The sequence below is a fragment of the Ovis canadensis genome, chromosome X (genome assembly GCF_042477335.2).
Source record: "Ovis canadensis isolate MfBH-ARS-UI-01 breed Bighorn chromosome X, ARS-UI_OviCan_v2, whole genome shotgun sequence".
Lineage (NCBI taxonomy): Eukaryota > Metazoa > Chordata > Mammalia > Artiodactyla > Bovidae > Ovis > Ovis canadensis.
This window is the reverse complement of record NC_091727.1, coordinates 66,571,916-66,589,829: the sequence shown is the minus strand read 5'-3', so window position 1 is coordinate 66,589,829 and position 17,914 is coordinate 66,571,916. Positions and strand designations below refer to the sequence as shown.

General features: G+C 38.7%; 1 protein-coding gene and 1 pseudogene across 6 annotated transcripts in view; both read left to right on the top strand.

The window, feature by feature from the left end:
• PHKA1 (phosphorylase kinase regulatory subunit alpha 1) overlaps positions 1-17,914 on the top strand; it is a 171,525-nt gene that overhangs the window by 96,455 nt on the left and 57,156 nt on the right. For all 6 annotated transcript variants that reach the window (XM_070291836.1, XM_070291835.1, XM_070291834.1 and 3 more), the window contains exons 15-16: positions 1,487-1,596; positions 2,540-2,684. In XM_070291836.1, the coding sequence (XP_070147937.1) occupies positions 1,487-1,596; positions 2,540-2,684 (255 nt within the window). The remainder of the gene's footprint in view (positions 1-1,486; positions 1,597-2,539; positions 2,685-17,914) is intronic.
• On the top strand, positions 15,696-16,093 carry LOC138930088 (large ribosomal subunit protein eL31-like; annotated as a pseudogene).

Sequence of the window (17,914 nt, the reverse complement as noted above, 5' to 3'; positions counted from 1 at the left end):
AAGCTTCTTCTGCACAACAAAGGAAACTATAAGCAAGGTGAAAAGACAGCCTTCAGAATGGGAGAAAATAACAGCAAATGAGGCAACTGACAAAGAATTAATCTCAAAAATATACAAGCAATTCCTGCTGCTCAATTCTAGAAAAATAAACGACCCAGTCAAAAAATGGGCCAAAGAACTAAACAGACATTTCTCCAAAGAAGACATACAGATGGGTAACAAACACATGAAAAGATGCTCAACATCACTCATTATCAGAGAATTGCAAATCAAAACCACAATGAGGTACCATATCACGCCAGTCAGGATGGCTGCGATCCAAAAGTCTACAAGCAATAAATGCTGGAGAGGGTGTGGAGAAAAGGGAACCATCTTACTGTTGGTGGGAATGCAAACTAGTACAGCCACTATGGAGAACAGTTTGGAGGTTCCTTTAAAACCTGGAAATAGAATTGCCTTATGACCCAGCAATCCCACTTCTGGGCCTACACACTGAGGAAACCAGAATTGAAAGAGACACGTGCACCCCAATGTTCATCACAGCACTGTTTATAATAGCCAGGACATGGAAACAACCTAGATGTCCATCAGCAAATGAATGGATAAGAAAGCTGTGGTACATATACACAATGGAGTATTACTCAGCCATTAAAAAGAATACATTTGAATCAGTTCTAATGAGGTGGATGAAACTGGAGCCTATTATACAGAGTGAAGTAAGCCAGAAAGAAAAACACCAATACAGTATACTAACGCATATATATGAAATTTAGAAAGATGGTAATGATAACCCTGTATGCGAGACAGCAAAAGAGACACAGATGTATAGGATAGTCTTTTGGACTCTGTGGGAGAGGGAGAGGGTGGAATGATTTGGGAGAATGGCATTGAAACATGTATAATATCATATATGAAATGCATCGCCAGTCCAGGTTTGATGCATGATACTAGATGCTTGGGGCTGGTGCACTGGGAGGACCCAGAGGGATGGTATGGGGAGGGAGGAGGGAGGGGGGTTCAGGATGGGGAACACGTGTATACCTGTGGCAGATTCATGTTGATGTATGGTAAAACCAATACAATATTGTAAAGTAATTAACCTCCAATTAAAATAAATAAATTTATATTTTTAAAAAAAGAATAGCTTTTGTACTTTTCATGAGCTTTAAGGAAATTCAATGTATGAATGTTGGTAATAGCATTCTATCGTTCTTAGAACTATTAATTTTTATATGCATTCTTATCTCATGTAGATGATTTGACTTTTTTATAAGAGCATAATTTGTTTTAAGAACACAGATAACTACCTATTCTTTCTCTTGGAAAGCCCATGGTGCTTATATTGGCCCTGTACATGACATGGACATTAACTTTGAGACACAGAACTTTTTTGTTCAATAAGGAAGCATAAATTAATGCAAAAAAATATTTGCTGGTAGAATTTGTGCACTGAAAATATCTTAACCATTTGTCAATTCTATATCAGGATGCAACAGTAGAATGAAACTCAGTGGAAGACCCTACAGACACATGGGTGTCCTTGGAACTTCAAAACTCTATGACATTCGGAAAACTATCTTTACCTTCACTCCACAGGTGGGTGGAATGAGCTTTGATGTGCATTGAGATGAATGAAAATAAAAGAGAAACACTATAGAAATAAAGCATTTACTGGAGTTGGGAGAAGTGTCAGAGTTCCATGGGACCTTGTACATATTAAGCTGCTTAGTAAATATTTGTTGAGTTGGGCTGAATTGATGTTGCAGCAAAGAGCTATGCCAAGTAACTGTGGCTACCGAGAGTAATCCTTGGTATTGCAGAAGCAGTGAGTACTCTTTATTAAAGATTAAATATAATACTGTATCCTTTATAAACAAAATATAGTCTTTTTTGGTAATATTCAGCTACTAAATTAGATCTTCTATTTCTTTCTGAGATGGGCCCTTTTTACATGCTTAGAAATTTTTCATATCCTCTTCTAAACAAAAATGTCAGTACTATTTTAGCCATGAGATACATTGTTTATTAGCATGATGTTTATTACCCATATTATAGTAGCAAGCCTTATTATATATGTGTATAGGAGTAGAAACTATTTTCTGGAAAGAAAGATTCAGTTCCCCATTTGTTATCTTACATCTGAAATAGTGCACTGAAGTACAGATGAAAGAATAATGGACCAGAAATTCTATCTCTGATTTTGCCATTTGCTAGTCATATAACTTTGCTAATCTACTCAGTGTCTCTTGGCCTTACTTTTTGTCTATTAAAAAGGAGAAAAGCCCTCACTGGGTTGTTAGAACTAAATAAAATCATGTGCTTGAAAACAATTTGTTAACTATAGCACACTAAAAATGTCCAAGACAACTATATGTACTAATAGGCCACCAGATACTTTGGGAAGAATTAGGCATTAAATTTGGAGGTATTGTTGCCTCTGTGATATCTTATACACCATTATGAATATATGAGTATTTTAAAATATTATTTGATAGTTATGAGATTAATTATTCTAAACCATTATTTTTCTTTTTCTTAGTTTATAGACCAGCAACAATTCTATCTGGCTCTTGACAACAAGATGATAGTGGAAATGCTTAGAACAGACCTCTCCTATCTCTGTAGCCGCTGGAGAATGACAGGCCAGCCCACCATCACCTTCCCCATCTCACACAGCATGCTTGGTAAGGTTGTATGAGGCAAGGAATGAATGTCTTCTTGGAATAAGTTGTGTGATTAGCCCTTCAAAATCATAGTCACTGGAAAGCTGCTTTTTGTCATTTATTCTTTCAGCAGTTTATTAAGCTTTTGTTTTGTACCAGGCACTTTTCAAAGCACTAGGCATACATGGGGTGAATAAGGTAGATGAGGTTTCTGCTCTTATGGAGCTTATGTTTTTGAATAAATATGTAACAGAAAACCAATTCACAAGAATATTTCAGGTGGTTTGAGAGCTATAATCCAAGATATGTAATAGAATAACTTGTTTGGGGCTACTTTAGATAATTGGTTTCTAGGCCAGTTTACAGAAAGTTTATTAATAAAACTCATTTTAAAGACAATCTCACTCTAGTGGAGCATCAAGGCTTTATAGATAAATTCCCAGACTTTTCTTTCCAAGGCTTGTCTAACTGAAGAAATAAATCTAGCAGAGAAAAGAAAAAGGCTTTCAGTTTATCTTTTCTTTATTAGCTGGGCTTCCTGGCATTGCTTACTTGAAACTGAGTGAGAGGTTTATTGTTCTCTAAGTTCCTGAAGGACTAGAGCCAATACTGAAGCACTGTTTCCTTTCTGTATCTCTGCTATTGCTTCCAAAAGCCTGTTTGTACTGCCAAAGTACATAGAATTTCTTTTCATTAGAGAAGAATCCTTTGTCATAAGTCATTCAAAGTCCAGGCAGACTTAGGGATTTTGATCACATCTCTAAAGTGCTTCAAAAGCACTGGAGTTGAGGAAGTAGGGTAGTCTTTCTTCTTTATATAAGACAATTATCAAATACCCAGTTAATAATTACTGTGTTTGCAGAACTATCTTCAGAAAAGTATAAAGTCTAATTGGAGAGGCAAAGCTAATTCACAAAAATAATAGAAAACAATTCAAGACAGTATATAAAGAATTACTAAACCATTAGATTAGTATTGTATACTGACAGTGATCACATTGTTAATAAAAATTTATTTACTAGGTGGGACTTATTCAGGCTTTTTGGGATGCGTGGTATTCATATGAAAGGAGAAAAGAAGTAAAGCCACTTTAGGTGAAGGAAGAAAAATACCATGGGTGAAGCTGAGAGGCAGGGATGCACGTGACTTGTGAGTGGACAGTGAAGAAGCCAAGATGAATAGAGAGGAGCTTGCATATTGGAATATGTGAAGTGAAAGTCACTCAGTCGTATCCGACTCTTTGCAACTGCATGGACTATACAGTCCATGGAATTCTCCAGGCCAAAATATTGGCGTGGGTAGCCTTTCCTTTCTCCAGGGGATCTTCCCAACCCAGTGATTGAGGCCAGGTCTCCTGCATTGCAAGTGGAATATTTACTGAGCCACAAGGGTAGCCCATGTTGGAGTATAAGTATCAACAAAATTGGGCAAGTAAGGTAGGGTCAGATTATGAAGACCTTAAAGAGATGGGAATACCAGACCACCAGACCTGCCTCCTGAGAAATCTGTATGCAGGTCAAGAAGCAACAGTTAGAACCAGATGTGGAACAACAGACTGGTTCCAAATTGGGAAAGGAGTACAGCAAGGCTGTACATTGTCGTGCTGCTTATTTAACTTATATGCAGAGTACATCATGCAAAAAGCCTGCCTGGATGAAGCACAAGCTGGAATCAAGATTGCAGGGAAAAATATCAATAACCTCAGATATGCAGATACACCACCCTTATGGCAGAAAGTGAAGGGGAACTAAAGAGCCTCTTAATGAAAGTGAAAGAGGAGAGTGAAAAAGCCAGCTTAAAACTCAACATTCAAAAAGCTAAGATTTTGGCATCAGGTCCCATCATTTCATGACAAATAGATGAGGAAACAATAGAAACAGTGGCAGACATTATTTTCTTGGGCTCCAAAATCACTGCATATGGTGGCTGCAGCCATGAAATTAAAAGATGCTTGCTCCTTGGAAGAAAAACTATGACAAACCTAGACAACATATTAAAAAGCAGAGACATTTCTTTACTGACAAAGATCTGTATAGTCAAGCCCTTTGTTTCTCCAGTAGTCATGTCTGGATGTGAGAGTTGGATCATAAAGAAAGCTGAGCACTGAAGAATTGATGGTTTTGAACTGTGCTGTTGGAGAAGACTCTGGAGAGTCGCTTAGACAGCAAGGAGATCCAACCAGTCCATCTTAAGGGAAATCAGTCCTGAATATTCATTGGAAGGACTGATGTTGAAGCTGAAACTCCAATACGTTGGCCACCTGATGGGAAGAACTGACTCATTTGAAAAGACCCTGATGCTGGGAAAGATTGAAGGTGGGAGGATAAGGGGACAACAAAGGATAGATGGTTGGATGGCATCACTGACTCAGTGGACATGAGTTTGAATAAGCTCCGGGAGTTGGTGATGGACAGGGAGGCCTGGCGTGCTGTGGTCCATGGGGTTGCAAAGAGTCGGACATGACTGCATGACTGGACTGAACTGAACTGAATCATAATGTCACAGATCAATTACACAAAAATAATTAAAGATATAGAAAATTAACAAACTCTGTGTTTATATGAAACAGAAAGAAATCCAGAAATCAGAACATACAAAGAATGTTTATTTTTTAAAGTATAAATAATATAGATGATTTTGCCAGACATAGGCCATAAAACTAATTAAAACAAAACAATTTCTAAAAAACCTGACCATGAAGGAATTAAAATTTTTGCAAATAATTCTTCAATTAAAGAGGAAATTTTAAAAAAAGAAAAAGAAATAAAGAGGAAATCCAAGTTAAAATTATTTAGTGTTTTAAAATGAAAAATGGTACCACTACTTATCAAAACTTGAGATTTGGTCAAAGTAATATTTAGAAATTTTCATTTTCTTGAATATTTTCACTTTGGGAAAAAAAAGTTCTGTTTCCAGATGAAAAGGAATAGACATACTTTTCCCTATTCTTCCTGCTATGTATAGCTAAAATTCAGGATATTACTATAATACAAACATAAGAAGACTTGGAAAGTTGGAAAAAAGAAAGAAGACTTTGAACTTAAGAAATGACACAACAGTGAATTTCCTGGGTTTTCCTTCTGCCTCATATATTGTGGATTGGATGCTGGAAAAGTTATCATCCCAGAAACACAAATGGGTACAAATTTTAAAAGTTCCAGGAAAAACTTTCTCCCTTTAGCCCAAAGAACAGGGAAAGGGCAGCCTAGCCAGACAGAAAGCTTCTAGACAATTAAATGTTCTAATCCATCCAAATGACAAGCAAAAAAAACTACACCCCATTCCCATCACTGTCAGCAAGGCTAGGTGGAGAACCTAGACTATTGCCTTCACACAGCTGTGAAGAGGCACACCTCCCTCCTTAAGGACTGTATCTGAGATGTACTTGTGGGGAGCTCAGACTTTCATCATTAGTGAACAGTAGAGGAACCTCTTCCACACCCACCTAGCAGTAACAAGGCAATGCTTCCTTAACTGCTGCCCAGTATCAGAGAAGACTTGCTGAATCTGAAGATTCAATAAGATCCAGAATCTTATAAGATGATACCCCAAAATTCCAGAATACAATAGAAAATCATTCATACCAATGCCCAGGAAAATCTCAACTTCAATGAGAAAAGATGATCAACAGACACCAATACCAAGATCACAAAGATGTTAGAATTATGAGAAATATTTTAAGGCAGTCATCATAAAAAAATTTACCAAGCAATCGGTGGTGGTGGTTAGTCACTAAGTCATATCTGACTCTTGCGACCCTATGGACTATAACCCTCCAGGCTTCTCTGTCCATGGGATTCTCCAGGCAAGAATACTAGAGTGGGTTGTCATTTCCTTCTCCAACCAAGCAATTGCAACCACACTTTAAACCTGAAAGTAGAAAGTCTCAGCAAAGAAATAGAAATGCTCAGTAAAGAAATTGAAGAGATAACCAAATGAAAGTTTAGAACTGAAAACTACAACTGAAATGAAAAGCTCACTGGATAGGCTTAGTAGAAGAATGAATAGATTGAAGTTGAAGACAGAAGTGAACAAGAGTAAAATTAAACTGAAGAAATGTAACAGAGCCTCAGAGACCTATGGGACTAACATTCATATTATGAAAGATCTAACATTCATGTTATGAGTTTCAGAAGGAAAGGAAAAAGAATATAAGGCTGAAAAAAAGTATCCCAGCTAATATGGCTGAAAAAAAATGCAAAAGGCATAAACCTGCAAATTTAAAAAGCTGAGAGAGTCCCAAACAGTATAAACTCAAAGAAATCGATGCCAAAACATAATGATCAAACTCCTGAAAATTAAAGAAACAGAAAAAAACTGGAAAGCAGTAAGACAAATGATACCTCACCTATATGGAAAAACAATGAGAATGACAGCAGATTTCACCAAAATCCATGGAGAACAGAGGGAACTGACATAATATTTTTTCAAGTGCTTAAAGGAAAGAATTATAAACTAAGAATTCTGTATCCAATAAAAATGTACTTGAAGAATAAAGGGGAAAAATAGACACTCTCAGATGAAACAAAACTAAATGAATTTCTTTGAAGGGGATCTGCTTTAAAAGAAAGGCTTAAAGGAAGTTCTTGAAATGAAAAGGAAATAATACAAGATAAAATATTGGAACATCAAGCAAGAAAAAGAACAGCGGAAAGAGTAAGAATACAGATAAATACAATAAAGTTTCTCCCCTTCAGTATTCTAAATTATGTTTGACATTTGAAGCAAAAAATATAACACTGATGTGGTTCTCAGAGTTGCAGAGGAGATCTTCAATGAAATTATATATTGTTTCTATTTCTTCTTTTCTTTTAATTTATTTTCTGGAGGATAATTGGTTTACAGTGTTGTGGTCCTCTCTGCTGTACATCAATGCAAATCAGTCATAATTATATATATATATATATATACATATATATATATATCCCTGATTTTATATATATATATTTATATATCAATAAATATATATATATATCCCTTCCCTCTTAAACTTCCCTCCCTCCCCCATTCCATCCCTCTAGATTATCACAGAGTGCCAGGCTCTAATGCAATTATATTATAGATTGGGGGAGGTAAGGGACTGAAAAGGAAAAAAAGTTTTTACACATCATTTTAACTAGTAAAATGTTTACACTAATAGTGAGATATATATATATATAATCTATGTTTGTATATACATATATAATGTATATTTGAATGAAAACCACAATCACAGAAAAATAACCAATCTGATCACATGGACCAAAGCCTTGTCTAACTCAATGAACTGTGAACCATGCCATGTAGGGCCACCCAAGAGGGACGGGTCATCATGGCGGAGAGTTCTGACAAAATGTGGTCCACTGGAGAAGGGAATGGCAAACTACTTCAGTATTCTTGTATTGAGAACCCCATAACAGTATGAAACAGCAAGAAAATAGGAGGCTGAAAGATGAAGTCCCCAGGTCAGTAGTGCCCAATATGCTACTGGAGATCAGTGGAGAACTAACTCCAGAAAGAATGAAGAGATGGAGCCAAAGCAAAAACAACATCCAGTTGTGGATGTGACTGGTGATGGAAGTAAAGTCAGATGCGGTAAAGAGCAATATTGCATAGGAACCTGGAATGTTAGGTCCATGAAACAAGGCAAATTGGAAGTGGTCAAACAGGAGATGGCAAGAGTAAACATTGACATTTTAGGAGTCAGCGAACTAAAATGGACTGGAATGGGTGAATTTAACTCAGATGACCATTATATCTACTACTGCGGGCAGGAATCCCTCAGAAGAAATGCAGTAGCCATCATGGTCAACAAAAGAGTTCAAAATGCAGTACTTGGTGCAATCTCAAAAACAAAAGAATGATCTCTGTTCTTTCCAAGGCAAACCATTCAATATCACAGTTATCCAAGTCTATGCCCCAACCAGTAACACTTAAGCAGCTGAAATTGAACGGTTTTATGAAAACCTACAAGACCTTTTAGAACTAACACCCGAAAAAGATATCCTTTTCATTATAGGGGACTGGAATGCAAAAGTAGGAAGTCAAGAAATACCTGGAGTAACAGGCAAAATTGGCCTTGGAATGCAGAATGAAGCAGGACAAAAACTAATACAGTTTTGCAAGAAAATGCACTGGTCATAGCAAACACCCTCTTCCAACCACAAAAGAGAAGACCCTACACATGGACATCACCAGATGGTCAACACCGAAATCAGATTGATTATATTCTTTGCAGCCAAAGATGGAGAAGCTCTATACAGTCAACAAAAACAAGACCAGGAGCTGACTGTGGCTCGGATCATGAACTCCTTATTGCAAATTCAGAATGAAATTGAAGAAAGTGGAGAAAACCACTAGACCATTCAGGTATGACATAAATCAAATCCCTTATGATTATACAGTGGAAGTGAGAAATAGATTTAAGGTCCTAGATCAGATAGATAGAGTGCCTGATGAACTTTGGGCTGAGGTTCATGACACTGTACAGGAGACAGGGATCAAGACCATCCCCATGGAAAAGAAATGCAAAAAAACAAATGGCTGTCTTGGGAGGCCTTACAAATAGCTGTGAAAAGAAGAGAGGAGAAAAGCAAAGGAGAAAAGGAAAGATATAAGCATCTGAATGCAGAGTTCCAGAGAACAGCAAGAAGAGATAAGAAAGCCTTCTTCAGTGATCAATGCAAACAAATAGAGGAAAAGAACAGAATGGGAAAGACTAGAGATCTCTTCAACAAAATTAGAGATACCAAGGGAACATTTCATGCAAAGATGGGCTCGATAAAGGACAGAAATGGTATGGACCTAACAGAAGCAGAAGATATTAAGAAGAGGTGGCAAGAATACACAGAACAACTGTACAAACAAGATCTTCACGACCCAGATAATCATGAAGGTGTGATCACTCATCTAGAGCCAGACATCCTGGAATGTGAAGTCAAGTGGGCCTTAGAAAGCATCACTACAAACAAAGCTAGTGGAGGTGATGGAATTCCAGTTGAGCTGTTTCAAATCCTGAAAGATGATGCTGTGAAGGTGCTGCACTCAATATGCCAGCAAATTTGGTAAACTCAACAGTGGCCACAGGACTGGAAAAGGTCAGTTTTCATTCCAATCCCAAAGAAAGTCAATGCCAAAGAATGCTCAAACTACCACACAATTGCACTCATCTCACACACTAGTAAAGTAATGCTCAAAATTCTCCAAGCCAGGCTTCAGCAATACGTGAACCGTGAACTTCCTGATGTTCAAGCTGGTTTTAGAAAAGGCAGAGGAACCAGAGATCAAATTGCCAACATCTGCTGGATCATGGAAAAAGCAAGAGAGTTCCAGAAAAACATCTATTTCTGCTTTATGGACTATGCCAAACCCTTTGACTGTGTGGATCACAATAAACTGTGGAAAATTCTGAAAGAGATGGGAATACCAGACCACCTGACCTGCCTCTTGAGAAATCTGTATGCAGGTCAGGAAGCAACAGTTAGAAATGGACATGGAAGAACAGACTGGTTCCAAATAGGAAAAGGAGTACGTCAAGGCTATATATTGTCACCCTGCTTATTTAACTTCTATGCAGAGTACATCATGAGAAATGCTGGACTGGAAGAAACACAAGCTGGAATCAAGATTGCCAGGAGAAATATCAATAACCTCAGATATGCAGATGACACCACCCTTATGGCAGAAAGTGAAGAGGAGCTAAAAAGCCTCTTGATGAAAGTGAAAGAGGAGAGTAAAAAGGTTGGCTTCAAGCTCAACATTCAGAAAATGAAGATCATGGCATCCAGTCCCATCACTTCATGGGAAATAGATGGGGAAACAGTGGAAACAGTGTCAGACTTTATTTTTGGGGGCTCCAAAATCACTGCAGATGGTGATTGCAGCCAATAAATTAAAAGACGCTTACTCCTTGGAAGAAAGTTATGACCAACTTTGATAGTATATTCAAAAGCAGAGACATTACTTTGCTTCTAAGGTCCGTCTAGTCAAGTCTATGGTTTTTCCTGTGGTCATGTATGGATGTGAGAGTTGGACTGTGAAGAAGTCTGAGCGCTGAAGAATTGATGCTTTTGAAGTGTGGTGTTAGAGAAGACTCTTGAGAGTCCCTTGGACTGCAAGGAGATCCAACCAGTCCATTCTGAAGGAGATCAACCCTGGGATTTCTTTGGAAGGAATGATGCTAAAGCTGAAACTCCAGTACTTTAGCCATCTCATGCGAAGTGTTGACTCACTGGAAAAGACTCTGATGCTGGGAGGGATTGGGGGCAGGAGGAGAAGGGGACGACAGAGGATGAGTTGGCTGGATGGCATCACTGACTCGATGGACTTGAGTCTGAGTGAATTCTGGGAGTTGGTGATGGACAGGGAGGCCTGGCATGCTGCAATTCATACAATTGCAAAGAGTCAGACACGACTGAGTGACTCAACTGAACTGATGAAGACCTACAAGACCTTCTAGAATTAACACCCCCCAAAGATGTCCTTTTCAATATAGGGGACTAGAATGCAAATGTAGGAAGTCAAGAAATACCTGGAGTAACAGGCAGATTTGGCCTTGGAATACGAAATGAAGCAGCATAAAGGATAACAGAGTTTTGCCAGGAGAATGCACTGGTCATAGCACACACCCTCTTCCAACAACACAAGAGAAGACTCTACACATGGACATCACCAGATGGTCAATACCAAAATCAGATTGATTATATTCTTTGCAGCCAAAGCTGCAGAAGCTCTATACAGTCAGCAAAAGTAAGACTGGGAGCTGACTGTGGCTCAGATCATGAAGTCCTCATAGCCAAATTCAGACTTAAATTGAAGAAAGTAGGGAAAACCACTAGACCATTCAGATATGACCTAAATGAAATCCCTTATGATTATACAGTGATAGTGACATGTAGATTCAAGGGATTACATCTGATAGACAGAGTACCTGAAGAACTGTCGATGGAGGTTCATGACATTATACAGGAGGCAGTGATCCTGAGCATCCCCAAGAAAAATAAATACAGAAAGTAAAGATGGTTGTCTTAGGAGGCCTTACAAATAGCTGTGAAAAGAAGAGAAATGAAAGGCAAAGGAGAAAAGAAAAGATATACCCATTTGAATGCAGAGTTCCAAAGAGTAGCAAGGAGAGATAAGAAAGCCTTCCTAAGTATCAGTGCAAAGAAATAGAGGAAAACAATAGAATGAGAAAATTAGAGATACCAAGGGAACATTTCATGCAAAAATGGGCACAATAAAGCTCAGAAATAGTATGGACCTAACAGAAACAGAAGATATTAAGAAGAGTTGGCAAGAATACACAGAAGAACTATACAAAAAAAGATCTTCATGACCCAGATAATCACAATTGTGTGATCACTTACCTAGAGCCACACATCCTGGAATGCAAAGTCAAGTGGGTCTTAGGAAGCATCACTGTGAACAAAACTAGTGGACATGATGGAATTCCAGTTGAGCTATTTCAAATCCTAAAAGATGATGCTGTGAAAGTGCTGCTCTCAATATGACAGCAAATTTGGAAAACTCAGCAGTGGCCACAGGACTGGAGAAGGTCAGTTTTCTTTCCAATCCCAAAGAATATTCAAAACACAATTGCACTCATCTCACATGCTAGCAAGGTAATGATCAAAATTCTCCAAGCCAGGCTTCAACAGTATGTGAATGTTAACTTCCAGATGTTCACATTGGATTTAGAAAAGGCAAAGGAATCAGAGATCAAATTGCCAACATCTGTTGGATCACTGAAACAGCAAGAGAGTTCCAGAAAAACATCTACTTCTGCTTTATTGACTATGCCAAACCCTTTGACTGTGTGGATCACAATAAACTGTGGAAAATTCTGAAAGAGATGGGAATACCAGACCATCTGACCTGCCTCCTGAGAAATCTGTATGCAGGTCAAGAAGCAATAGTTATAACTGGACATGGAACAACAGACTGGTTCCAAATCAGGAAAGGAGTATGTCAAGGCTGTATATTGTCACTCTGCTTATTTAACTTTTATGCAGAGTACATCATGAGAAATGCCTGCCTGGATGAAGCACAAGCTGGAATCAAGATTGCCAGGAGAAATATCAATAACCTTAGATACGCAGATAACACCACCCTTATGGCAGAAAATGAAGAATAACTAAAGAGCCTCTTTTTTATGTTTAATTTTTTTAATATAAATTTATTTAATTGGAGGCTAATTACTTTACAATATTGTAGTGGTTTTGCCATACATTGACATGAATCTGCCACGGGTGTACATGTGTTCCCCATCCTGAATCTCCCTCCCACCTCCCTCCCTACCCCATTCTTCTGGGTCATCCCAATGTACCACCCGCGAGCACCTTGTCTCATGCATTGAACCTGGACTGGAGATCCATTTCTCATACGATAATATACATGTTTCAACGCCATTTTCCCATATCATTCCACCCTCGCCCTCTCCCACAGAGTCCAATAGACTGTTCTATACATCTGTGTCTCTAAAGAGCCTCTTGATGAAAGTGAAAGAGGAGAGTGAAAAAGCTGTCTTAAAACTCAACATCCAAAAAACAAAGATCATGGGATCCGGCCCCATCACGTCATGGCAAACAGATGGAGAAACAATGGAAACAGTGAGAGACTTTATATTTTGGGGCTCCAAAATCACTGCAGTTGGTGATTGCAGCCACAAAATTTAAAGACGCTTGCTCCTCGGAAGAAAAGTTCTGACCAACCTAGACAGCATATTAAAAAGCAGAGACATTACTTTGCCCACAAAGGTCCATCTAGTCAAAGCATTGGTTTTTCTAGTAGTCATGTATGGATGTGAGTTAGACTATAAAGAAAGTGAAGTGAAGTGAAGTCGCTCAGTCATGTCTGACTCTTTGTGACCCCATAGACTGGGGCCTACTAGGCTCCTCTGTCCATGGGATTTTCTAGGCAATAGTACTGGAATGGATTGCCATTTCCTTTTCCAGGGGATCTTACCAACCCAGGGCTCGAACCCGGGTCTCCTGCATTGTAGAGAGATGCTTTACCATCTGAGCCACCAGGGAAGTCCCACTATAAAGAAAGCTGAGTGCCAAAGAATTGATGCTTTGAACTGTGGTGTTGGAGAAGACTCTTGAGAGTCCCTTGGACTGCAAGGAGATCCAACCAGTCCATCCTAAAGGAAATCAGTCCCGAATATTCACTGGAAAGACCGATATTGAAACTGAAACTCCAATACTTTGGCCACTTGATGGGAAGAACTGACTTATTTGAAAAGACCCTTATGCTGGAAATGATTGAAGGTGGGAGGAGAAGGGGACGACAGAGGATGAGATGGTTGAATGGAATCACCAACTCAATATACATGAGTTTGGGTAGACTCTAGGAGTTGGTGTTGAATAGGGAAGCCTGGTGTGCTGCAGTCCAGGAGGTTGCAAAGAGTCGGATAAGACCGAGTGACTGAACTGAGCTGTTTTTATATATTATTTAATAGCTAGAGTAACCACTAAGAAGTCTATGAAAGTGAAAATGAAAGTCGCTCAGTCATGTCTGACTCTATCGTCCATGGAATTCTCCAGGCCAGAATACTGGACTGTGTAGCCTTTCCCTTATCCCTGGGATCTTCCCAACCCAAGAATTGAACCCAGGTCTCCCACAATGCAGGCAGATTCTTTACCAGCTGAGCCACTATAGAAGTCTATACAAGGCAATAAGGTAAAAACACTATAGATAAATCAAAATGAAGTTCTTTTGTTTTAGAAGGCAGGAAGAAGAAAATAGAACAGAGGAACAAACAAAAAAACAGTAAGTAAAAATGGCATACTTATTCCTAACATATCAATAATTACATTTACTGTAAATAACCTAAATATACCCATTAAAAGACTGAGATTGACAGAGTAGATTTTAAAATGACCCACATATATCTGTCTCCATGAAATTCACTTCATATGTAACAATATAGGTAGAGACTAGAATAAAAACAGTGGAAAATATACCATGTAAAATTAATTATAAAAATTAGAGGTGGCCATATTAATATGTAATAAAGTAGACTTCACAATAATGAGAAAAACATAGATAGTAAAATTATATTAAGAATGAGAAAGGGGGTATAGAAACAAATGGAACCGGTTTTAAAAATTATAAAAGAATATCAAGTACAATTTTATAAATCTAGAAAAAATTGACAAGTTTTCTGAAAAAGTAAATAAGAGTAAGCTTAATAAGAAATATGCATAAAATTATGTAAAAAAATTATAAAGCTAGTGAAAAGCATAAAAGAAGATTTTAATTACTAGTGAGACATACCATGTTGCTAGATGGAAATAGTTAATATTGAAAAGATATCTGTTCTTTTTTTAGAAGATGTCAATTCTTATTAAATTAATCTATAACATTGTAGAACAATTATCTTCCAATTAAATTTTTTTTCTAACAGCACCAAAAAAGTTAATTAATTAATTACTCTATCAGTTCAGTGAATTCCAAATTAAAATAAAGAGACAAGTTTTTATGAACAGGTTGAATCTGTATTGCATATGGAAGAGAAAGTGTACAAGAATAACTGGATCTTAAAAAAACTAAAAATAATGAGAGAAAATAAATCCATTAGCATTACAATAATGGTAAAGATAGCAATCCAAATAGAGGCAAAAATATAAATAAATACATTTGAGAAAATCATTCACTTAGCCTTGTACCTTACACTTTATCCAAAATTAGGTTCTTACTAGATTAAAAAGCTAAGCAACAAGAATAAACTATAAAAGTATTAGGAGAAAGTATGGAAGAATGTTTTTGAGATTTTGGACTGAAGAAGGCTATACTTTGCAAGACACAAAAAGGAAAAACTGACAAATTTTAAAACATGAAAATCTAAATCTTTTTTTTCTAAACATTTTATACAAAACTGAAGTGTGGTTGAGGTTGAAAGGCAAATAATAAAGTAGGTGAAGTATGTGCCATTCATATGATGGAGAAAAGGGTAATAATCACAAAGCATAAACAGCCCTTGAACATCAACTGAGAAAAAGAAAAGATTCTTTAAAACATATGAAAAGAGCTTCCCAACCCAAGCCCAGAAGAATGGCTCCTGCAAAGAAGGGTGGTGAGAAGAAGGGCCAATCCACCATCAAAAGGTGGTGACCAGAGAATACACTATCAGCATTCACTAGCACATTCATGGAGTGTATTTCAAGAAGCATGCTCCACAGGCACTCAAAGAAACCTGGAAATTTGCCATGAAGGAGATGGTAACTCCAGATGTAGGCACTGACACCAGGCTCAACAAAGCTGTCTCGACCAGAGGAATAAGGAATGTCCAGTATCATATCCATGTGCACTTTTCCAGAAAATGCAATGAAGATTCACCAAATAACTTCTATGCATTGATTACCTATGTACCTGTCACCACTTTCAAAAATCTACAGTTTATATGGATGAGAACTAACCATTGCTTGTCAAATAATGTTTTCGAGAGGTGAGGGTGAAGATATCAGAAGAGTAAGACATGGACATGGAACAACAGGCTGGTTCCAAATAGGAAAAGGAGTATGTCAAGGCTGTATATTGTTACCCTGCTTATTAACTTATATGCAGAGTACATCATGAGAAATGCCTGCCTGGATGAAGCACAAGCTGGAATCAAGATTGCTGGGAGAAATATCAATAACCTCAGATATGCAGATGACACCACACTTATGGCAGAAAGTGAAGAAGAACTTAAGAGCCTCTTGATGAAAGTGAAAAGGTTGGCTTAAAACTCAACATTCAGAAAACGAAGATCATGGCATCCGGTCCCATCACTTCATGGGAAATAGATGGGGAAACAGTGGAAACAGCAGCTGACTTTATTTTTCTGGGCTCCAAAATCACTGCAGATGGTGACTGCAGCCATGAAATTAAAAGACGCTTACTCCTTGGAAAGTTATGACCAACCTAGACAGCATATTCAAAAACAGAGACATTACTTTGCAACAAAGGTCCATCTAGTAAAGGCTATGGTTTTTCCAGTGGTCATGTATGGATGTGAGAGTTGGACTATAAAGAAAGCTGAGCGCTGAAGAATTGATGCTTTTGAACTCTGGTGTTGGAGAAGACTCTTGAGAGTCCTTTGGACTGCAAGGAGATCCAACCAGTCCATCCTAAAGGAGATCAGTCCTGGGTGTTCATTGGAAGGACTGATGCAGAAGCTGAAACTCCAATACTTTGGCCACCTGATGCAAAGAGCTGACTCATTTGAAAAGACCCTGATGCTGGGAAAGATTGAGGGCAGGAGGAGAAGGGGACGACAGAGGATAAGATGGTTGGATGGCATCACCAAGTCAATGGACACAGGTTTGGGTAGACTCCGGGAGTTGGTGATGGACAGGAAGGCCTCGTGTGCTGTGATTCATGGGGTCACAAAGAGTCGGACACGACTGAGTGACTGAACTGAAGACATGGAGATCATCTTCCTCCCCAGAAATACATCAGCAATATATCTACATCTGGAACACCTATATAACACCTGCTGAAGCCTGGTGGAAGACCTCAGACTTCCAAAAAGGCAAGCTAGACTCCACATAAAGTAACAGGAAAAAGGCAATAGGAAAATAAAGAGACAAAGAAAATTGGAAAATTGCACCTTGGGGAGGGAGCTGTGAAGGAGGAAAAGTTTCTTACACTCAGAAACCCCTTCATGGGCAGGGTCAGGGGGAGCTTCAGAACCTCAGAGGGGAGCACAGAAACAAGTTCATGGAAGACAAAACAGAGAATTTGGCACAGAGATCAGTGCCGGCCAACACTTCCCAGCCAAGAAGTTGTTTGCATGCCCACCGCAGCAATTGAGGGCTGGGTGCTGAGGCTCAGGGTTCAGGGGTCAGACCCCAGAGAGAGGACTGAGGTTGACTGCCATGAAGATACTCTGAGGTAGCTAGTATAACACAGCTGAACGAGTCCAGTGAAAAACCTGGGTCTGCCAGAGATGCAAGACTTGATTATTGTTGCAGGGACCCTTTAATTCCACAGAACCTCCAACTCCACAAGCTCCCAGACTGCAGGACCCCGCCCTCATGAATGCCATAGGTGGGACAAGCCAGGTGCAATCTGAGACCTCAGAGGTGGGCCATGCCTACAGACCTGCCACTGCCACGGCTGGCATGAGTGCCAGAGGTGAGGGGCAAGACATGGCTGAGGTCTGCGACCCCAGAGGTAGGCATGATGGCTGCCGCATCAGCTGCCAAGCTAAGAACAGGCACAGGTCACTACCCACAACTTCCTGGGAGCCTATGCAGCTTGGCTCTTCCTAGGGACCCACAGCCTGG